The sequence below is a fragment of the Botrytis sinoallii genome (assembly GCF_014898435.1).
Source record: "Botrytis sinoallii strain Bc 23 chromosome Unknown BSIN_006, whole genome shotgun sequence".
In the NCBI taxonomy this organism is placed as follows: domain Eukaryota; kingdom Fungi; phylum Ascomycota; class Leotiomycetes; order Helotiales; family Sclerotiniaceae; genus Botrytis; species Botrytis sinoallii.
Window position 1 is genome coordinate 1,188,738 of NW_024066033.1, and position 23,656 is coordinate 1,212,393.

A 23,656-nucleotide genomic window follows, 5' to 3' on the forward strand; every position below is an offset into this window, starting at 1 on the left:
CACTTAAGGGCAAGTTTTTCAGAAGGGGGGGGTAGTATAACGATTCTGTTATATTAATGGATTGGCTAGGTCCTTACGTGATCCACAATCCTGTATATTACCACTTCCTTCCGAAGAGCTCTTCTAGCTCTTCACCTTAGTATTCTAAATGATGCAATCGTCACACTATTGCGGCATCGAAATTATTTTATTAATTGATTCCTAACTTTATCAGAAATTGGATTAAATTAATAATTCCTTATTATTTCAAAAGAGAATTAATAGGGCTTTAATTCTATATAAGTTTTATTAAGCTATCTCTATTGCTAGTGGATTGGTATTCAATTGAAGTTCAAAATGAAGACTAAAATCCGGCTGAAAAGTCATATTTAGGAAACGGCCGACTAGACCCTCCTGGCGGAGCTATTAAAAATCATGTGACCGAACGCCCTCGAGGGTCAATGCACACGCTAGACTAAGGTGTCTCTTCAATTTCTATAGCACTGGACAGGCCCTGGTCAGGTTAAGTTACTTCACTGCAATTGGAGCGGAAGTCGAAAACCTCACCATTTATCCTTGTTTCATGATTAAAAGCATTGCATTAGGGAAACGAACGAGGAACTATTGAGTAGGGATTTATGCATGTATGTGTGCGGCGTTTGCTTGTAGGGGCCAGTGCATTTCGTGTCGTATATGTGGAGGGGTTGAGGATTGGGGGTTGGTGGGGTTGATCGGTGGCTAATCTTATCAGGGTGGTAGTCGTTACCAACGTAAGCACTACCTATATGAATTCGACACACTCTTCCAGATCTAATGATGTGACGAGACTTTGTATGCACAGATATAGATTTAGCGTTTCTTTATCAAAACTACTTCAAGAGAAAGGGGAAACAGCTGGGATGTTGTTGGAACGGAAATTCTGCGTAGTGTTTGTTGATATGATAACCTTATTTTGCCGTTGTGTTTACTCGTGTAGTTGGCGAACAGCTGGCATAGAATGATGTTGGGAGTGGTTTTTAGATATTTTAGGAAGGTGTAATTTAGTGAGAAGCTACGTATATCAATAGGTCGCGCAATGCTTAACCGCGGAGAGGATGACTTTTGCTCTGCCATATGAAGTGCCATGAACAGAAAATTTAGCAAACCCCATTGCTTGTTCAGCCTTGAAATCTTCATTGCTTTGTCTAGAACTAACCAAAGGGCTGTTCACAGGCAGTTATAGTGGACACAAAATGTGGAAGCCCGAGCTGGGTCCGACGCTTGAGCATGGCGCATGCCAAGGAAGTCAGGGGTTTTCGTTGAACCATGTCGATAGCAATACAATATGCCTGCTGCTGCTATATAAACTAAAGACTACTCGTACTGCCAGAAAGTATGTAACTCCAGCGTTAAATACGCTATATCGGCTTCAATGAATCAATAGAATCCACTGCTTTTTTTAATCCCACTATATTAAATGAAGATTTGAAAAATTGAATCAATTAAATCGCTCGCTTATATTGAAGCCCTACTACTTTCAATACAAATTTCAATAACTTATATTCCTTTTAAGCATTAAAAATCTTCCCCACAGTGGCTTAATCCTATTGAGACAGGATGTGCATACTTTCTGGCCGCACGAGTACTGTAATATAAGCTACAGGCTACTATTGAAGAAGGGGAACTAGCCAGGGGCGCGCGGGCGGATGCAAGAGTAGAAGTATGAAGATGAACTCCATCAACTAGTTCTAATGAAAAGCTTCTCGTAACGCCTTGAACCTGATAAACAATTTATCAAAAGCTGTTATTCTACCAACATTATGGGCAATATTTTCAGCCAGTTCTATTTCATTCCATCGGCGTCGCTCACGGAGAAGAATACTCCCGATCAAACAGGCCGGGTATGTAGAGCCTTATCTTTCCTTTTCACATCTTGGATGCCCTTCTAACACGCGCGATTGTTTATTCAGATTTTTCTTGTAACAGGTGGTTATGCAGGCGTCGGTTTTCAATTATGTAAAATTCTTTATGCCCACAACGCAACTGTTTGGATTGCAGGCCGCTCGGAATCCAAAGCCCAAAATGCCATATCCATAATCAAAGAAGCATCTCCTAAGAGTAGCGGTAGCATTCAGTTTCTGCAAATTGACCTGGCTGATCTATCCTCGATTAATCCTGCGGTCAAGCATTTTACTTCCCAGCAACAACGTCTTGACGTCCTCGTCAACAATGCCGGTGTATGTACTTCTTTCCCTGAACCCCCATACATGCTTTACACACGCACGCAACTTGCTCATGTCGTACGTTTGTGAACTTTTAGGTCATGTATCCTCCTAAAGGGAGCACTAGTGCACAAGGACACGAGTTGCAGGTAGCGACCAACTGCCTAGGTCACTACCTACTTTACCAACTACTCCTTCCTCTCCTTACAGATACCGTGGCCTCCTCTCCAACAGGTAGCGTGCGCGTCGCATGGGCTGCGTCTATTGCCATCCATGTCGACTCCCCACCAACAGGAATACTTATCAACGATGATGGCAGTCTTAAGGATGTTGGCGTGTCAGCCAACTACAGCCAGACTAAAGTTGGTAACGTCTTCCTGGCTCGAGAGTGTGCCAAGACTACTCCGCAAACAGGCGTTGTACACACGGCTTTCAATCCAGGTAATCTGCGCACGGAACTACAACGTCATTGGACTGGTCTCGCCAGCAAGATAACTGTGAGCAACGGAACTTCTCGATATTGTTACTCATGTACATACTGACAAATATGCGATTGCAGGATAAATTTATAGTGTATCCTCCAGTTTATGGAGCGTACACAGAGCTCTGGGCAGCCATTTCCCCTGAGATAACACCTGCGAAGAGTGGTGCTTACATATATCCTTGGGGAAGATTTGGCAGTCTTCCCAGTGGTATCGAGAGTTCGATTACTGGAGAATCGGGCATATCAGCCAAATTTATGGACTGGTGTGGTAAACAGACGGAGGCATTCTTGTAGAGCCAACAGGTCGAGTTTTGGATCGAAACGATGATTCTTCCTCGCAGTTCTTTTCCACGCCCACGATTAAAATTGTCTCTTTTCTCCACATACTCGCATATAATAATACTATTGCAGTACTACATAATTATTAGTTCTAAAATAAGGCCGTAGAGGGTTTTGTGGTGAGATGATGTTCTTCAATGAAATTGTTGTGGTTTTGTAGTCATAGAGCCTTGTGCTCAACATATCAGCTATTAATTAGTTGCCTGGATTCTATTCGATCTAGCAAAGAGTCTCCTTCCAAGTCAGTACCCAGTGATATAACCTTACCTCCCATGACTTACCAACCAACGAAACTGAGGCACCAGCTGCCTAGTTAATAGTTGGTTGATTGAGAGAGCGCCGACGATTAGTACCTTCCGGACCTTACAATCTCACCAAATCTAACGACACCCCTTCAAAGGAGATCAGCGGCTGTGACTGTAATTTTAGGGTATAATTGATCACTAACCGAAAACATGCTTGGAATGATAGATATGCCAACTGCTGTAGCCTGCCAGCCTGTCAAATACTCAGAAAGAGGTATCGCAATTATTTTTTCCCCCAACGACAGGACCTTCGCTAGTGTCGCTGCCATTGTTTGGGGGAGCCTCATTGATCTTCTAAAAGCTACCTATGGTCTGATGAAATGAGGCATCAACCCGGAGCATGAGGTCTGTGTGTGGTTTTGGACGCTAGTTATCAAACCGGGTGTATTGCCGGGGTATGAAATATGTGTTGGATGAGTGTTGCCATGTTGCCATATACGCAACCTGTCCTGTCAGCCAAATTCCATGCATGATGCATGGACCACTACATGCTACTACATCCATGGATTTGCCCGCAAGACATGAAAATTCCTCTTCTAGATAATGATTGCCATTATCGATTCATTCCAGGTTTGCTAGGTAGGTAGTATTGACCATAAATAGGTAGCCGTCTTTATTTCCGTCTTACTACCCTTCCTGAATTTTGACATTACTTTGCCGCAAACCAGCCACGAGATAGATATAACTACCTACCTAGGTACTCTCATGAGTTCCCCTTTTCGTACAGTGAATGTTTGAGCTCAGAAAAAAATTAAGACTATTCTTTACGTCGATTGATTATTAGTAAGCATCATGAGCGACTTTGTTGAGGTGGACATTCTCGTAATCGGTGCAGGTAAATACAACAGGCTAAATAAAGCTTACACATTCGCATTTGATTCTGTCACTAATTTTTGCATCCAAAAAGGAATTTCCGGCATTTGTGCAAGCAAGCATTTTTTGGAGTTTCATCCAGAAGCCCGATTGGTAATCATTGATAGAGACACTTGCGTCGGTGGAACCTGGAATGCGCGTTAGTTTCATTTTCATCGTTTCCATTCTCCATGGTGGGATGCTAATTTGAGTCGATTGCAGGAAGAGGTTACGATAGTTTCTGGACCCAATGGATGGTAGGAACAGCCGAGTTCTCAGACCAAGAAATGTCGAGACCACCGGACGAAGACCTTTACAAAGAATTTTTCAAGGCTAAGCATACAACAAAATATCTGGAAAGTTATATTGATACACATAAATACGATGGCAAAAGTCTTCGTGACAGGATTCAATTCTCGGTCGAAGTTAGATCAGTTTCCAAAAAGGATGGTTATTGGACTGTCTTGGCCAGCGATCGAGGCAACGAGCAGCAGCAACACACTTTCAAAACCCCGAAACTAATAGTTGCAAGTGGTTTGACTTCAATCCCAAATATGCCTTCATTGCCGGGAAAAGAAAGTTTTGAAGGTCAAATACTCCATCATGAAGACTTTGGTTCGTCTGACCTTTTGACCTCCCCAAAACAGAATATTACTATTCTTGGAGCTGGAAAATCGTCTGCAGACATGGTTTACGAAGCAGTGAAGGCTGGAAAACAAGTATCATGGGTTCTAAAAGCTACAAATACGACGGGTCCAGGCTTCTTTGTTTCTCCAGATGGAAAAGGGCCTTATAAAAATGCATTCGAAATAAGCTTAACAAGAATAGCAGCTACATTTACACCTTCGTTTCTGAATGGAATGAATAGATGGACGAAACTTCTCCACTCATCCGAATATGGTGTAAAGATGATGAAAGGCTTTTGGGGGACCGTAGATGCGGATGCGCGAAAGTCTGCAAATTTCCAACGAAAATGCCTACAAAACTTTGACAAGTTAGAGTCGAGCTCGCCGTAAGTTTCTTGAACCTTTCACAGGAGCCCTTCCTTCATTGACATTTGGAACAGTCTTTTCTGGCAAAATTGCGCCGCTGGACTTCTCAACCACGCAGACTTTTTTGACATCGTTGCCGAAAATGTTCGTATCTTTGTTGGAGATATTGAAGATTTAAAGAGCAACAGTCTCCTTCTCAAAACCGGCGAGGAAATACCCTCCGATGCTATCTTATGCGGTACAGGCTGGGTGCCTTCGCTGCAATACTTCACACAAGCGCAATGTCAAGAATTTGGTTTACCTCATATTTTAGACCATGAAGAAGCAAAAGATGAACATGCTCACTGGGCGAAACTGGAGGCGGAAGCAGATGTCCAAGTCCTTGCTACCTTTCCCCACCTCCAAAGTCCTCCTGATCATTACCAAAAGACTGCAACCCATACTCCATACCGTTTATACCGACATATGGTTCCTATATCGGAGTCTTCTAGCAGTGAGAAAGATGACCGCTCAATTGTTTTCCTAGGCCAAATTGTGGTAGGAAATTATTTTACTACCTTGGAGTGTCAATCACTTTGGGCAGTAACATATTTGGATGGGAAGTTGGACTTGCCGTGTAAAAAGGAGCAAGAAAAAGATATTACTCTGTTTACAGCGTGGTCTCGACGTCGCTATCTGAGCAATGGCCAGGAAGGAAATAATTTGATCTTCGATTTCATTGGTCATATAGATACGCTTTTGAAGGATCTCGGTCTTACTAGTCATCGAAAAGGTTGGTTCAAAGATTTGTTTGCGGCTATGTGGGCTAAAGACCTGAGGGGCTTACAAGCAGAATTGTGGAAGAAGTTCGAGTATAATGATACCGTTAAATTGATTTAGGATTTCCCAGAGTTAATAAATCGTATGGGAGTTTTGAATTTCTGATTAATACTTTTCATTCAATATATTTTTATAGTTATATAAAAAAGGAATTTTGATATATTCAAAGAAATAATCAATTATTATGTATGGAGTTCTCTATTAAGTTAAGATATTATAATTCATACAAAATAATATAAAAGTATTATAGTTTAAATACGATTAATATTCATTTATAAGATAATTATATTTAACAAAAGTTATAAATATATTCAACATCTTTTTCGTCAAATATTAAAGAGATTATTCTTAGGGTTCCTTTTCTTTACTTTGATCTCAATTTAGTATGTATGTCTATCCTGGAAGGAAGATCGTCTTGAAGTGCACTTGACAAGTTGGATGCGATGTCGCTTTTGAGTCTGTAGATAGCGAAAATATGTGAGTCAATGGTATTATTGTAAGAGCTATATGAAGATGCAAAATCGCAGAGATAACTTCGCAAATTACGTACTGGTGAGAATTAAGTTGTGGATGTTGTGGTGTAGGATTAGATTTCCGGATGGCAGTTCTATTATCATTGAAACCATTTCAGAAATTCTGGTACTTGCAAGCTTCTCATTCACAATGTTCAAATCACTTCAAATATTGAATTTAGGCTTGACGTTTGATTGTCATCAGAAATTTTGTGTTCAAACTTTTCTATTAGTCCGGATTATTGAATCACCAGTGGGTGCACGGACTCACGGGACACTCAAGAGGGAAAGCACAATTTCACACCAAAAAGAGCGATTTTAATAATTCGAATAAAATTCAAAATCTCAATAACTTTATTTGAAAATTAAATATATAGATCTAAAGCATAAAGATTCTATATCGATTCAAAATTGAATTGAAAAAATCAATATTGATATTTTTATAAAAAAAAATATAATTCCCCATCAAAAATTTTGGTGGGAAAACGCACTATTTGTATTTTGAGCTCAAATCGCGTTTAATCTCAAGCATTTTTAAACAACCAATTTTTTAATACTTAAAGAGCTATACATATCAATTTCGAAAGAATTCAATTGTATATTGAATTTTAATTGAATTATTAAAATCACTCTTTTTGGTATGAAATTGTGCTTTCCTGTCACGTTGTCCCGTGAATCCGTGCACCCACTGGTGAATGCCTTGCTTTGTATGAGAGTGTATCTAGAATTTCACGGGTTAATCAGCTCGATGTGATGTCTCTAAGAGATTTAGGAGCCACTTCTCAGAATCGGGGATGACTAGTCTTGAATTTTTCAAAGAAACACTTTTCTGCGTGATTATTTTAAGATCTCGCCATGATCTTGAATTAAAAAGCAGTTTTAACTAATGGTATTACTATCTCTAGAATTTCCAATTAAACACAACGAGTCTGAGAGAGATGCAAGACCAGGATATTCTTGTACTTTTGTCCTTACTTGGGTATGAACACTATTTTCAATGAATAAAGATGTTTCACTTGTTCCAATAAGGAATGAATATAGATATTCAGGTTGCACTTGCCGTCCTTAAGTCTTGCTAATCAAATCATACGATATTGGAAGTATTTTCATATTCCAAGATACACACAGATCACCAACTGTATCTCATATCCCCATCATGTAAGATTATATACAAACGAACTCAAAAAATCCAACTCCTCCCGATAAATTTCCACGATTTCTACTATCTAAACACTCAGTCCTCTCTCTCTCCCCTCCCTCAAACGAAACTAAAGCATTCGAATTTTTCCAAATCCAACACTACCCAATTAAGCCACCTCAACCACCATTACAACAATTCTCCTACCCAACCCAAATTTTCACATCTCCCATCTTAGATTCCCCAAATCTTCCATCTTCCAAATATAAGCCCTCATTACCCTCCCCTTCATACCCAACCATCCTCAACCCATCCATCTCCAAATCAATCAACCAACCAACCTTCAACCCCTAAAAGCCAGCCCCAGAAAAGTGGGTCTTGAACTCTTGACGAGATAGCATATCTTTCAAGCGAGCGAGCGAGCGAGTTTTAGGGGAACCGAGGGGCTGGATCGTCTAATCAATGATAGGAAGAACAAAATTCATCATTGGTATGGGAGATAAAATATTCTAGTGAGATGAAAACATTTTTTGGTATTACGTATCGCGAAGTTGAAACCAGTTGACGAAGTTATGATTCGATTGATCAAAGAAGTATTATAGAAAGCCTATTTAGCTCTCATAGCTACCCGATTCCTAATACGACCCAATGTATTGTATGATTAGACTCCGTTCAATGATTTTTTTATCATTATGTACAACAAATTTCTGAGAAATTACACAAGACTAATATTATAGGAATGTGACGAAATTGTCACTTCATTAACTACTTTTTCTGCCACCACGGGGTATCGCGCGCTTATATATCTTAATTACATACATGCATGCATACGCGCATTCATATTTACATGCGCAGTTCTTGGTACTCGAGAGATTTTTAAGGAAATAAAAGAACTTGAATCCACAGTTATTTTTAGACTTTTCTTCCATCCGCCAAAGTTAATTTGGAAGTAGGTTCGCGGTCGAGTTTAGAGATAGAGAATTCCCTCCGTCTGCGATTCCCATTTGGCTCTCAGGTATTAAATCCAGACACGTGTCCGTTACTTGATCGGATAGTAGTGGTGACTGAATATCAACAATATCAACACTGCCAAGGCATGCGGGAGCTAAATCTGGAGACCAACAATTCGCATTGATATCTGAAGTTTGAGAAGGAGGTGCTGAATTTTTCTGAGAAGATGATGCGGAGGAGAAGGATCCGTAGCCGCTATCGAAGCTTTGTTGACGTATTTCTGATGTCGTTATGTAGCAATTTGGTCGTCGTTGCAAATGGTGGACTCGTGGTCGTGGGCGAGCTTCGACTTGAGCTGGGTTACTGTTTAGAGATGATATAGAGGCGAGATCAACTGGCGTAGACATGGATGATTCTTCTGTGGTGGGAACAATGTCTTCTTGCTGTTGAAACAAGGGTGAGATCAGAGTATTCATAGGTACAGGAGTACTCCTTGATCTATTAACTTGATCTAAGAGCTTCTGGAAAAGAAACTTCCCGTTCTCATTGTGGTTTGGAACAGCTGTAATAGGATCAAGAGCATAGCCTTGTTGTAAAGAGGTCATCATTTCATGCCATTTCAGATCTGGCGGTCGGTGCTGCTGCTGATTTAATTGTTGTTCATACAATTGTGTTTGCGGTATTAAAGGTGAGCATTGAAGAGAACCAAACGAATTTGATTCGTCACATCCCATATTTGCCGAAGCACCGTAGGTTTGATTTCCAAATTTTTCTGTCGTTCCCGGGTCCCCATCACAATCTACTTGATCGAAAATCGCTTCGTTCCCCTCTTCCCAAAGATTTGCACCACACACAAGCCCTTCCCTATCTCCTTCCAAATCCACGGCATCCCCCAAGGCTCCCTCTCCTAATCTTGCACTCCTACACTTCTCGATCAACTTCCAAGCCTCAACTCCCACATCCGTGCTCTCAAGCATTCCCCTATAAGCCTCTTCCCTTCTCTCCCAATTCGCCACGAATTTCCTGATGGTCGCATCATTGCATCCCTCCCTTACCATTCCCTTACAAATTTCAATCAAATTTAGCAGTTCCCTCCGACTTTCCAACAACTTAGTTTTGGTAGCATTAATTTCGGCAACACAACGCTCATATCTTTCTTGATCAGCGGTCATCTCGGCTTTCTTCTTAAGTCGACATTTCCGTGCTGCGCGTCTGTTTTTCTCGAGGTACTTTTCGCGAGCCCGAAGAATTTCTGCAGGGGTGAGAATTTTCTTGGCGCGGGGGCGACGTTTCTTTTTTGGGGGAAGTGATGTGGTTGAAGGGATGGAATTGGAGTCGGTGGTGAGAGGGTCCGTATCTTTCGGATGGGTAAGAGGACTTAAAATTCGTTTCTTAGAGGGTTTGAGAGAGGCCAAATTAGCGTTCGGCGAATTGGCTACAACTTCAATGTCAACTGAAGCATCTTCTGTCGAAATTCTGGGACTATTTTTAATTTGAGGAGTAGAGATGAGTAGTGAGTTGTCAACGTTCAATGAACTCTCAGAGATATTTGTGAACAGATTACTAAACTGGTCAATCGAATTTGTTGTGGCATTTTGACTCCAACCGTTCACATCTTGTTGTTTCTCATTTGTGTTTGTGTTGAGAGTTGTATTCGGTATGTGTATAACATCATCGAATATCGTCGAAAATGAATCATCTTCTGTGATGTTCAAATCCATAAAAGCCTGTGAGAATTTAAAACCTTGCAACTTTCGGCTTCAACCGTCCACCAATCAGAGATTGAAGCTATTTCGGATTTATCTTACCTGGTCATTTCCATTTATGAGTTCATTCCAATCTGCTTGTGCTTTTTCTGTTCTTGGACTGAGAAGTAAATTGGAAGCAAGATTGTTGCTTTGGATTTTCAGCACTTCATCGGCGACGTACTCATCGAAACTGAGTTGGCCCGGGAGAGGGTCCTGGAACTTTGCTCGGTACATTGCCACGGATTTACGGATATGTTGAGATATTCGATCCTCGCTGACTAGCATTAATTGGAAAACTAGGTCGTGTACTGTTATTAGTACTGATATCAGAATGTATTCGGGTTCCAACTGACGGTCGAGGTAACTGGCCTATCAGGTCAAGCTGGAGCAAGCAAACACTAGTAGATGTGTGATAGGTTTGAAGCTTTTATTAAATCGCGAAGAGGCAGGCAGTACCATGGGACTTGGATCTGTTGAGATAACCTGATGACAGGTGATATAAAGTTTCAGGAAAGATTATGCTGCGAACTCTTAAACAATATTAGAACAAATATAATATATTAATTGTTAAAAGGCTTTTCTGCCTGTAGCTTGAATCTTATATTGTATCGTATATCTCAATTCTTATTGAGAAAGAAGTCAACTTAATAGAGGGTAGCAATCAAACAATTTCAGGGCGAGACGGCGAGACAATTATATCCAGCTCCGTCTTCATAATGCAAGCAACAGCGCATAATGACATCAGACCATCGAATCCAATAAGCATCAAGAAGCGTTCGATTCCCGATGACACTCTAACTGAATCGATACAGATTAATGATTACCGTAGACAAAGGGGATGGTGTACTTCCTCTATCACTTGTTCATTCTTATCTCTCTTCGTCGCATGAACCGGCTTCGAAAAGGAAAAAAAAAGAGAAAAATTAAATAAAAACCAAGCTTTTACTAGCTATCCCCGCATTTACAAGCATCGAAGAAGCCTAAATCGAAGAAGACGTGCGAATCTGGTGGAAAAGTGTCAAGGTTTCCTTTATGCAGGCCAGATAATGAAAACTCGTATGCCGATGAAGCCTCCGTTGGTTGCAATATCCAATCACCGCTTTCAAACTTCGTTTTACTAACCTTGCCTTGGCTTTTCATTGTCCCATTTTATAAACATTTGATAAACACATGTGAAACGTTTATTTTTGATCCAATTTCTAAGGAGGTTTCCTCCGACATGGTTGTAGAATTTCTCTGAAAACGATGAGTAGAAAATGATTCTAGCACGTACATTGGTCAAGGAGATGGCTACTAAACGATGACATGCGAAAGTAAAGTGTTACATACAAAGACTTTAGATGGGAAAGTCGAATAGAAAGTTCAAAGATACAATTCGCTTTCAATCCTCGAATATGAAGTCGCGTGTATATCAGATAGAATCTCCGGAGAGAAAAAGAGTGAGAGGGAGAGGAAGAGGAAAAGATATATCGCCACCCCCTCATTATTCTTTAAGCTATCCGCTATTCAACCTATCAATCAGCCTTAGCGATAATTGACCACTCACAATTAATAACGCCTCTAAGGAAAACAAGAAAAAACATGGCAATTTATTTAACTTTCTCAAAATCCCATCTCTTTTATCAATTATCGCATCTCTCTTCATCTTCCTTCATTCTCCTTCATCTTTAATACTTCACGTCTACCACTAGTCGGTACTACTCCGGAGTTCACGCCTAGCCCTGTCCATTTTTCATTTCATTATCGCCCCTCTTTCATCCAACATCCAACATCTATCGTTGGACTTCTCCCTGGCTTGTTCCTCTTCCTCACTACATCCATACATACATACCACAATACCATAGAAATCCCGAAACCCGATTGGCGAAGACCGGAATCCAAACAGTCTCAGTATCCTTTGCTGTTACTTACGAGCCCACCACTTGAACAACCTCCATGGTTGTAGCAACCCAGTAATCAGTCAGTCTACGTCGTAGTTATACTATGTGCATCGTAAATTTCACCTTATTTTTTCGATGGCATTAACATGCAATACTGAAACGAATCTCGATGTTGGAAAGGTTCGTGGCTCTAACGGGCTACATTAGGTTCTTTTGGGGGTTTGCTCTTATTAGCTAAGGTTGTTATAAACATTCTATATGGTGGCTTCGCCCCCAAACCCCCAGTCCTCGCTGCGCTCGATGTTTATCATCTGGTTTTCTCTCTCTCTCTTGTTCTTTCTTCTGTCTACTTCCCAACACAAATTCCAGTGAAAGAAGTAATGATTAAGTAATCATATCTGATCGCATTCGGAGGTGGGGACCGAAGCGATGCATTTAGAGCTGCTTTGTCAGCGAAAATCGCTGTAGAATCAACGCACAGTCCCATTCTGATTACATAATACATGCTCCCAGCGGAGCAAAACGTCCTACCAGTTTTGATTGGTCCGGAAAGGCTACCACGGAATCACTAAGCGTACTCAATATGCGAACGTTAAATCGACGAAGAGCCGGTCTAGGTGTAAAATATTTTTTATACATGATTCCGTACAATAGATTGCTTTGAAAGCTAATTAATTCTCTTTGTTTTTGGATGAGCAAGAAATTGACAGGATTGTGTCAGTAGAGTTTTGGTGAATGTTTAATCTTACTCCATAATAACATTAGGTTCCTGAAGTTTGTTAGTAACATCACCGAATAGAAATCATCGAAACGGCAAAGATAGCCCACCCCCTGTGACTGAAGTTCAGTCGTAAACCTCAACATACATTTCAGATTCCTCAATACAAAATATCAGAAAAATAGCTTCGCAAGTTCAATTCCATATTCAATGGCAGACATTACTAATACATCTGGATGGAACCCTCTCGAAGCTTCTAGAATCAGAGTTTCATGAACATAAAAGGGGACTACATAGCTTGTGTTGAGAGAAAGAAAACCAAAGAAAATTCCTATCCAATAAATAAATCGTGACTAAGCTATCTCAGTCAGTCACAACTGACAAATCAATCATGATAATACAAAACACTTCCGGTTCTGGAGGGGCAAAGAATGAGTATTTATATTCACATCACATTATAATGAAACCCTAAGCTCGAGTCATAAAAGCTCAAGCACGGTTACTCACTCAATAAAAGATTGCAATGTAGAGGGAGAACACAACTGCCACGGAAGAGCATGCAGATAGGTTTGGGTATACTGCGTGATCCGACTTATCAATCAAGACTATGACTCTTCACAGGGTACAATGGGAAACATAAAGTCTGTAATAGGAAGGCATTGAGACCATCACTAAGCTTGCGAGAATTCTATGAGGGGTGAGGTGAGAGCTCTGCTTGAATCAGAGTTCTATTAGAGCTCTACTAGTACAAATTTGTACTAGCTCTACCTGAATCATACCAGCAGGAACGATAATTTCGACATTATCGCTCGGAAATAAAGACAGGAATAATGAGCGGAAACAAAGAAAATGAAGGGGATGAACTATAGCTTTCAAAGAAAAGCAAGGCCACCCTAGCCGCTGGAGAGGTTATTCCGTCTGGACCCAACATGTCTTTATTGTTGGCTGGAAGCCCCGGAGATATGTCCGAGTAAAGCTGACAATGTGGGAATACTGGACGAACTCAGCTAGCTCAGCCTAAACCTGTTCTCTTTTGAGCCTTGAGGTAGCTTGATTACTTAGCCGGGAGTGTATCACCTTTCGGACAATTTCGCAAGATGGATAGTTTTCTTTTTTCGACCGTTTCTTGAGTTCCTGATGTTCCCGCATTGGCGAGAAAGATCCAAACTGAACATGAATTGGCTCAACCTGCGTTTACATAGTGTGAGAATGCGATTCAAGAGAGTGGGTACGTTTTCAATCCGGCTTCCATTACTCATTTTGAATTTGGAGGTAGTCTATAAGACATGATTAGGATTGTTATTGGTGAGAGATTAGAGAAAGTGAAGCGAATGAAAAACGGAAGATGCATGTTGTTTGTATCAACAATTTAATTATTGAATGGTATTGCGGCGAAATAACTGCTGCATATACTAGGTGCAGCACTCATAAATCAAGGGCCTGACAACGAATAACAGAAGCTGAAGAAGCAATAGAACATTGTGTGGGACTGATTTGAAAGTTACTGGAGAGTAGCGAAGATCCTGCTCATGATTCCTAGTAATGCTGGTGAGATGTTCCCCTAGAATGTTACGTGTGTCATTCACATCTTAGTGCATGCTTCATAAGAAACCTCTTTTTCATCTTGGCGTATGCACCAATCATTGTATCCTAGTCGCTGGTTGAAACCCTGGGAACAGACCGCTATGCTATGAGTATTGAATGGAATTTCAGCCATTGAAAATCTACGAGCTCATTTTCGTCATTGAAAATGAAACACCACGAGGATGAACAAAACAGAGCATAGGATCCGTTCTCGGCAAACGGTCATAATAAATCCCTTCCAAATTTATGCCACTAGCAACAATGGTCATCGCGATGCTATGCATGATCATATACATGTGAAGGTGCCACTTGCAATCTACCGCTAGCATTAGGTTGAAATGAGTGGATCTTTCCAGACACGACACATCAGCATATAACCCTCACAACCTATTTTCAAATCTTCTCGAGAACGTTGATTGGTAATGGCTAAACGAAAAGGCCATCTAGATCGACTCCGATCGAGATTGGGTGCAATTCAAACCCCGCGACAAGTGCGGGACCATAAATATTTATTTTGGAATTTACAAATCTTGCCAATTTTACATGGCCGATGCGGATAATTACCTGTACGCTTCTGCAACCCAATTCAAAGTCATATTTCGGGTTAATTCACTTACGCTTCTATGAAACATTTTGAATTGCTCGCAGCGATTGCAAGTAACTGGTTGGCGAGATTTCCTTCAAGTCCCAATCTAGCACCTCAAAGTCACTTACATCTCAGATCTGTGAGAAGTTTCGAGATTCTCCAGCTTTGGATATTTAAACGTATGATTCTAACCATCGATAACATAATATTCGACTATTCAGGTTAGACTCAAGTTCCAAAAGCAGCATCCTAGTGATAATACGAAAATTTCCCTAGGTGGATCGCCTTCCTATTCCTTGGGCGCACACACTCTACATCTGTCTAGCAGAGCATGCCAATTTTCCAATGTTGAAAGTTGCACTTAGCACGCTATGAATGGAACAAATGACATGTCGGTCGAAAACGCTTAAAACTCATAGCTTTGTTCAGTACGTGACCCACATTTGACATTGAAAACTCATTTAGCGATGTACCAACTAAAATTCAATAAGACTTTGGAATTCAACAAATATTAGTGCTGCCATAAAATATGTGACCCTGCCGTTGAGTGAAATTCAGGTTGGTCCTCTTGCAGTTTGCCATTTTGTGGTATGTGCATCTAACTTCCGTCTTGTATATGTCTTAAGAGTACGAGTGCTTGATATTGAACACTTGTTGGGTCATGTATCATGTGGACTTGACATGAACATTTCGCAAGTGTCAACCCCGCTCACTGCTATCAACCATTTCGTAAGATTGTTGGTTTCGTAAGATAATTGACTTCGTGAAGATCATATGCATAACGGAACTTGCAAGTTTACAAAAAATTGTCGACCTGTTGATCTATCTCATCCTCATTGGGATACGGGTCATGTGTGTCGTGAATGGCGGGGGATGCGGAGGGCCGGGTTGTTAATCGAACGAAGAATCTGAAAAATGCATAAAGTTAGGGGGCATGTCTAAGAAAAAATGGTCACTAATATCGATCGATGATTGGAAACAAATGCAAAAAATTGGTTGGTTATAACTTCAGTCCCGATATTCGAATATCGTAGATGGGCATGATAAGTTTAAAGTCTTGAAACTTGTTGAAGTATATCGGATATGAGACTAGCGATGTACTTCACCACCCGGATGGTTGGCGCTTCGCAAGTGAGTTTGATTCAAGCGATAATTTATCTGAGCCCTCCACAGTAGAAATATTTCGCTGCACTCTGCGAGCTCCTCTGAGTTGAGGAAGAACAGACGGGATGGAAAGTCTTTCAACAGCAAATGTCTTTTTTTTGTTGCATGTGTGATCAAAACAGTGTCTGGACAGAGAACACAATTCGGATCGTTCAAGATACGGCATAAATCAAGGTCAAGGACCTTGCTATCGAGTCATTCTTGACCAGAACGTCCTGGGTGGTAGACAAAAGAGCCTTGCTTAAAGTGACAAATTGTTTGAGATGGCAGACTTTTCATCAAACGGCCGGTAAAATAGAGAGGCATTTCCTCGACGATTCAATAGACCGCGTACTACAACTAAACGCAACACAACAAGAAGCTTAAAGGTAAAAGAGTACGCAGAGGTAATGCCGTTGCCAACTTGACACTTGCCTACCATTATTGCTACCACACCGAAAACTGGAGTTTGGGAAGGTAAAAGCTCATTGTTATTTGAAATTACGACTTCGACTCGATAAAGAAGAATCAATCTTATGGTTTGATGCCGTTTATACATGTCTCTTGTCATTGCTGAACTCGGTGGGAAGATCTGCACATATTGATGCGTCTCTTAAGAAGTAGGTAATTGGAGCATTTGAGCAAATGATAAATATCCTCAAGTCTCAGACTCTGTGTGGAGTGCAAACTTTCTGTTGGTGTATATCTTTTTGAAGTAATTGAAGCAAATGAAGATCAATCTAGCTGTTAGTGCGCTGAACATATATCAACGATTCAAGGTCTGTCACATGATACATTTTGCCACCTTGAAGGCAAATTCACTAAACATGCACCTGCGCTCATGATAATACCACGCACTACCTGGTCAAATCGGAAAACATTTCACTAGGTAATTCATTATGTTGTTGCTGCTCCTCCCCCTCCCCTTCCTGTCTGATTTACTCATTCCATGTTTGCTGATGAAGCTATTCAGAAGTAATCTGCCAGTTTGAAACGACAATGCTACTTACCCAGTAGCTATACAGTAGCTACAAGCCAAATCCAATGAATGGGTGATAAATAATTACCCAAAAACAACTTCACTTGGTTTGCCCATGTTTTAGTGCTGCGTGGGGAATGGTTCTCTAAATTCCACCGCCAAGCACATATAACACATTTCAAAATGTCTCATTCGATCTTTTTATATATTGGCTCTTTCCCAAATCAACATAGCGGCGGAAGGGAAAAAGGGAGTTTCTTCTTCAATCACCTGAATCCTTATTTTGGTCAAGCTTCTCTACCCAGTTACTAACCTTATTCGACCATTGTATTGTTGCTAATCGTGGCCTTTGTTATCGACCATCAAATAATGCATTTGATGTCGAAAGTCGACTTTTGAATATTGAATAGTGCATACCCACAATATCTCTATCAGAACATCGTCACCATGATGCGCTCGCAGGCTCGTCGTATTGTGTTTGTCGCCATCATTTTCAGCGCGACAATTGCGTACATTTTGTACACCCAAAGTAAATATATCACGTGGCCACGTACTGAACCAAATGATTCAATTATCTATGAAACACAACCCAACCCAAATTCCGACTCAAAGATACCTGCAGACCCGAGTTCGTCAATTCCATTATCGGATTCAAATGATGAGGTCAAAACATCGCCAACGGTTGAAGAGCCTTCCCTGAAGGAAAACCAAGACAAGAAGCCAGATGAACACATCCCAGCTGAAAAACAACCCAGTACTGGTTTAGATACCAAACCTCTTTCTGATACAACCTCAACACCACCACCAATTGTTCCAGCGGTTACATGTCCATCTTATGCACAAATTCAGCGGAAGAAACAAGAGCCATTATCTGAAGGTCATAGGAAGTTTCCCTATTCTCGCCCTTCACAGGAATGCCGGACATTCAATCTTCCTTCGTTAGAAAAGCTCATCGAGCAAATGAAAACGATTATCAAGGACCCTGATCTCTTCCGGCTTTTTGAAAATAGTTATCCAAATACGTTGGATACTACAATTAAATGGCGAGGGTACGCAAACAAGATCGATCCAGTTACACAAAACGAGACAGCGACGGATGAAGAGCTCACATTTGTTATCACTGGCGACATTGATGCTATGTGGCTGAGGGACTCTGCATCCCAAATATATTCCTATCTCCCATTACTCGAAGCTTCTGATAATCGAGATTCTCTTGCAAGTCTATGGCGTGGTCTTATCAATTTACACGCACGATATATCATCATATCACCATACTGTCATAGTTTCCAGCCTCCACCAGAATCAGGGCTCCAACTCCAAACCAATGGAGCGTATCATCAAAATCATCCCATGCCAGCCTATGATCCTGACAAAGTCTTCGACTGTAAATGGGAACTCGATTCCCTGGCCTCCTTTCTCCAAGTCTCATCGGCTTATTATCAGCGCACAAACGATTTATCATTCTTTCAAAAATATTCCTGGATCGATGCTGTTCAAGCAGCTGTAGATGCCGCTGGTGCAATGAGACTGGGAACGTATTCCTCTGAAGGCAAAGTTCAAAAATCCGCATGGACATTTACAGGTTGGACAAACCGCGGCAGCGAGACTTTGACAAATGATGGTTTGGGTAACCCTACGAAACAGAACGGAATGGTGAGAAGCGCATTCCGTCCTTCAGATGACGCATGTATCTATCAATTATTGGTGCCTGCAAACATGATGTGGGCTAAATACCTAGAAGAGGCATCTATTATTATGGAACAATTATCTGGCGAAAAGGCCGCCAAACTGACCACCTCCATGCGAGAGCAAGCATTCGGAATAAGAAAAGCCATAAATCGCGATGCCATAACTCGTCATTGGAAATTCGGCGATATTTATGCCTATGAAATCGACGGCTTCGGCGGCCACAATTTGATGGATGATGCCAATGTGCCTTCACTGTTAGCTATTCCTCTTTGGGACTATGAAAACTCTTCATTTCCCCTCCCTGAACTTTTTGAAAGTGACGGAGAGCAAGGTGGTAAAAAAACAAAGGTTGATCATGCAAAGATCTATAATAATACTCGAAATTTTGTCCTAAGTCAAGAGAATCCCTATTTCATGCAAGGGCCCTCCATTGCCGCAGTAGGTGGCCCTCATCTTGGTCCCGGCAAAAGTTGGCCTATGGCAGCTATTATACGCGCCCTTACTGCCATGGAAACAGCATCGAGATCGGGCAAGGGAATAGAAGATGTGGAGAAAGAAGTAGTAGAACAGGTAATGATGGTGCTAGATAGCACCGGAGGAACGGGTGTAATCCATGAGAGCGTCAACTCATGGAATGCAAACGATTGGACAAGAGCTTGGTTTGGATGGGCGAATGGACTTTTTGGGGAATTGGTTATGCGAATTTCAAGAGAGGATCAAAAGGCCGGGAGAGGGGGTGGAGGGTTGTTGGGGAGAAGCTGGCAGACAGATGAGGGTGTTAAGGCGAGTAACTGAGTTCTGCCATGTAATAGAAATTGGAATGGATGGATGGCGTTCGGTGAAATTGGCATACGAGACTATATTTTTGGATACACTTCGTCGTCGTATATTGGAGACTAGGTAGCTTTGGATAAATTGGCGAAAAGTTAGTTGAATAACACGATTGAGTATTGCATTGGAATTATGTTCCTTGTTGCGAATATGCCAACTACATGGGAGAGAATAGCTGAACCAAATCCCACCTAGGTAACATAAGAAAGCCTTCATTTCACACCCGTCTCTCCATGACCTTCGACAGCCTCCTTGCACACCACCCTCCAATTAGCATATCCCCTCCCCCCCATCTAAATCCTGCAATTATGCCTCCTCTATCCCACATCTATCAGCAAATCTGTCCCTTTCCATCCACAAAACATCCCACTGCATCTCCCATCATCTATCCCCACAACACCTTCAACCCAAAGTCCATTCAAACACTCAAAGTAAACAACATAACATCGCAACCATCCCACCCGCCAAGAAGAGAAATATTATTCCCCGAAGCAGAAAATCAAGGAATGAGGATTCGAGCGTGTGAAACGACATTTTTATTGCCTTCTTGGGTTTTTATCTCGAGATGAAAATGAACGAAAGGGGAAAGTATGTGTAGGGTTGGGGATTAGAGAGTGAGCATATTCTTGTCACTGATGTTTATACTTCACGGTGTATGGATATACGAGATGCTTTATACGAATCTTACGATTCAACGTGTTCCAACTTTTAGTATCGAGCCAGAATCACACGATTGATTACGTGGAAAATATGTGCCGTACTATGTAATAAGCAAAGTGTCAACCAACTGTTGCTCACATGATCTTACCAACCTTTGGAAATAAGCATCACTCAATCCGGTATCGTTCGACCATTCAATTACCACAGATTTCGTAATGTGTCAAAGCAATCAAAAATACATCTGTACCCTTATTAGTTCATGATATCACCAAATATCCGCATGATACACTATGAATGCTCCTCATCTTGAATATCTGGATCATGTGGAATACCCTATGATTTAAAAACATATACTGTATAATTATTCATGTTATTGTACCAATATCAGATAGTTAGTTGTGAGGAATTGACGTTGATAGTCACAATGGAGTGTTCATTCGTGAAATGGATTAGTTCGGGCACATTGATATTGTTTTTCAATAGTTAGGCGCAAGCGAGAAGCAGTTGGATTTGAGATAAAACCTATCAGAGTTTCTTTTAAATTGATAATTTGGCTGAGATCTGCCTAAAAATGTTCTTTCATCGACCTTGGCTCCTATCCGTACATAAGAACAAGTTTAAACTCCAGTGATGATGAAAAACCAAAGAAGTAAAGTAAAGCATTGATCAAACTAGAACTCCCCATATTTCAAATCCTGATTTCCTAGTACAGTTCCACGCTCATCGCCCCTGTTTCCTCTCATTTTCTCTATTCGCCCTCTCCATGGCCCTTTTAGCCTCCCTATACATCCTCATCCTCTCACTTCCTAATGGCCCGTGTCTCCTCCCATCCGCTGCCTGTTTTAGTAGCGGTAACTGTATTATGGCCGAAAAAGTATCAAAAACTTTTTGTATGGGTTTATTATGTCTAGCCGCTACTTCTGCAAATGGAAATGTGTCTTGACTCGTTTGGGCTATGTCTATGATTCTGGTTGTATGTTAATCAAGGATCTCATACATAGATATGAGAAGAGAGGAGACTTACAAATTTGGGGAGTGTTTAGATGAAGATGCAGACGCGGACGTGGATGTTTTTGGTCTTGAAGGATGTAGGACCGGAGTTTGGAGAGGAGATGAGGTAGAATCTGGCGTGTGGGAAGCAGTAGGTCTCGCTTGTCGAGGTGCGCTGATGTGTGGAGAAAGTATACCGTTGCTTTCGGTGTCGCCGGTCTGATTTTGACGTTCACAGAGAGCTGTGGATGGTGAAGCTTTGTTGTTATCCATCGAATGTGTCCACGCAGGTATTCTATATAGAGAAGGTTTGCGTCGTATATCTGCTGCAGTCACCTGGGGATGAGGGGATGGAGAAGGACAAGTATGTCCCACCAGTGTAACTGGATGTGTTGGTTGAGAGTATGTCCCAGGATTTGATATCGAAGGTTGCACAGGACAGGTATTTGTGGAAGACGTAGACATCTTTGTAGGCATGTGACGTAATTGTGGAACTAACTTCATTTGAATTGAAGGATACGACGCCAGTGCGGTTTGAGTTGTAAGAGGTATTGTTTTGGGTGACACCATTTCTTGCACGTATCTCTCGCTTGGGAGGTTTCCAATGTAAACTTTTTGCGAGTTGACAAAATTTGGGTCAACGGCACCAAAGTAATATTTGCGGTGCCAATTCGGGTCGTTGTTGATGTTAGAAAACATACTTGCTCGTGGATCAATAGATGGTGCGCGCTTTGGAGGTGAGTAATCTGATGGTTTCCAGGAAAAGTCTTGCCAACCAGGTATAACTGGCCGATGTGGCGGAAGAGGGAGAGGCACTCCTCCGAAAGTAGTTGGCACATTTGGATCTTCTAAAAAGTCCACAAATCCGTTATGTCCATAAATGGGGCTAGAATTTGAATTAGACGACGGTAAGACCTTTGGTCTTGGTAGATACATAGATGCCGAAGATATGCATGGAAACACATGATTTGAATTTTCACTTGAATTATAATGCTTTCTTTTTTTACCATGATCTTGCTCTGGTGATGTGAAAGTTGTGGATTTTGCATTATGATGCGGTGATGTTGGTAACAGTGGCGGAAGTATGGATTTGGCATACCAAGGTGGTGGAATTTTGAACGGTACAGTTTGAGAAGGATGCGAAGGGGATATTGCGGGTAGCCCTGACTGTGGAAGATTCAATGGCCGTGGAAAAGTATCAAATGTGGCGGTTTCATTCATCGCTTTGACAGAATGGCATCTAGCTCTGTTCATCTCATCGGGCTCAGTGCAATGATCAAGCGAACGAGCCATATCAGGTGCGAGCTTCTCCGGTGATGGACGAGCACCTATAACTCCGGCGCTCAAAATGGGACTAGCTGAGCTGGTATGAGTGTTTTGTGATGGAAGCTCAAGCCTAATAAATGCTTTGCTTAGAATGAGTTCATTGGCATGGGACTTTGTCATACCTTCTGTGCCTTTTTTTCCTTCGTCGAGGGACCGAAAACACAAACTCTACTTCATCATCTGAAGATTCTGGGACTGGTTGCTCCGGTAGGACTCTCTCTGGCACTTGCTGAGTGGTATCACTAGCTAGAATAGATTGATGGTTAACCAAACGGGCTAAATTGTCTGTCAGAGGTACTGAGTTACAATCAGGTTCTAGACGGGGAGCAGTTTGAGGAGAGATAGCGCTCTGTGTATTAGCCTGTTCAACTTCGGCCATCATGAAGAGGATGTGGAGGCTAGGGAGTTAAGAACTTTAGAAAAGAAGGAGATATTGAGGATATAAAGTTAGGACATAGATTAGGCAAAGACACAAAGGTTGATGACAAGGTGAACATGTTCATTATATACCATCTTACCGTGTTTGATATCAACATCCATACTAATGGTGAAGGGATTTGCATTTCACAATAAGTAAGACCACCCAGTGCTTGAACATTCATCTCATTTTGGCTTGTTCGTTTCCAAGCAGTCATGCCATTGTCCTTGTAGGTTGAAGAATGAGAAAGTTCACAGAAGCTCTATGCATAGGACCTAAATAGACAAAGAGTTAAAGGAACGACAAGAAGCTTTGGGGTTTTGATTCACCAGGAATGATACATTCTTGAGAGGTGAATGATTGAAAGGTTATTGGAAAACCTGATGTTATGTGCCTATCATACGAGCATACCCAGCAGGCATTTCAGATGCCCAAAGCCAAGGTTTTAGCCATACTGGAGACTGGTAGTACACTAGCGGCATTGTGGTTAACCGAAGTTTAACCGGTACAATCGATAAAGCTCCCGCCAAAA

General features: G+C 41.4%; 6 protein-coding genes across 6 annotated transcripts; 3 read left to right on the top strand and 3 right to left on the bottom strand.

Moving 5' to 3' along the window:
- Positions 1-1,778: 1,778 nt before the first annotated feature.
- EAF02_004133 (uncharacterized protein) lies at positions 1,779-2,958 on the top strand (the record flags this gene model as incomplete). The annotated part of the gene is made up of 4 exons (XM_038900181.1): positions 1,779-1,859; positions 1,929-2,195; positions 2,279-2,677; positions 2,740-2,958. The coding sequence occupies 4 exons, from the start codon at positions 1,779-1,781 to the stop codon at positions 2,956-2,958; spliced, it is 966 nt and encodes a 321-aa protein (XP_038759888.1).
- EAF02_004134 (uncharacterized protein) lies at positions 2,918-3,577 on the bottom strand (the record flags this gene model as incomplete). The annotated part of the gene is made up of 3 exons (XM_038900182.1): positions 2,918-3,066; positions 3,285-3,312; positions 3,452-3,577. 3 exons carry the CDS (start codon positions 3,575-3,577, stop codon positions 2,918-2,920), a joined length of 303 nt encoding a protein of 100 aa, XP_038759889.1.
- Positions 3,578-4,100: 523 nt separating this feature from the next.
- On the top strand, positions 4,101-6,031 carry EAF02_004135 (uncharacterized protein; the record flags this gene model as incomplete). The annotated part of the gene is made up of 4 exons (XM_038900183.1): positions 4,101-4,143; positions 4,216-4,320; positions 4,383-5,172; positions 5,227-6,031. 4 exons carry the CDS (start codon positions 4,101-4,103, stop codon positions 6,029-6,031), a joined length of 1,743 nt encoding a protein of 580 aa, XP_038759890.1.
- A 2,528-nt stretch (positions 6,032-8,559) lies between these two features.
- Positions 8,560-10,554, bottom strand: EAF02_004136 (uncharacterized protein; the record flags this gene model as incomplete). The annotated part of the gene is made up of 2 exons (XM_038900184.1): positions 8,560-10,299; positions 10,381-10,554. The coding sequence occupies 2 exons, from the start codon at positions 10,552-10,554 to the stop codon at positions 8,560-8,562; spliced, it is 1,914 nt and encodes a 637-aa protein (XP_038759891.1).
- Positions 10,555-17,657: 7,103 nt separating this feature from the next.
- Positions 17,658-19,694, top strand: EAF02_004137 (uncharacterized protein; the record flags this gene model as incomplete). The annotated part of the gene is made up of 1 exon (XM_038900185.1): positions 17,658-19,694. One exon carries the CDS (start codon positions 17,658-17,660, stop codon positions 19,692-19,694), a length of 2,037 nt encoding a protein of 678 aa, XP_038759892.1.
- Positions 19,695-21,034: 1,340 nt separating this feature from the next.
- EAF02_004138 (uncharacterized protein) lies at positions 21,035-23,502 on the bottom strand. Its single transcript, XM_038900186.1, has 3 exons — positions 22,829-23,502; positions 21,415-22,776; positions 21,035-21,357 (listed from the first exon to the last, which is right to left on the bottom strand). Exons 1-3 carry the CDS (start codon positions 23,086-23,088, stop codon positions 21,111-21,113), a joined length of 1,869 nt encoding a protein of 622 aa, XP_038759893.1. The 5' UTR covers positions 23,089-23,502; the 3' UTR covers positions 21,035-21,110.
- Between the last annotated feature and the right edge of the window lie 154 nt (positions 23,503-23,656).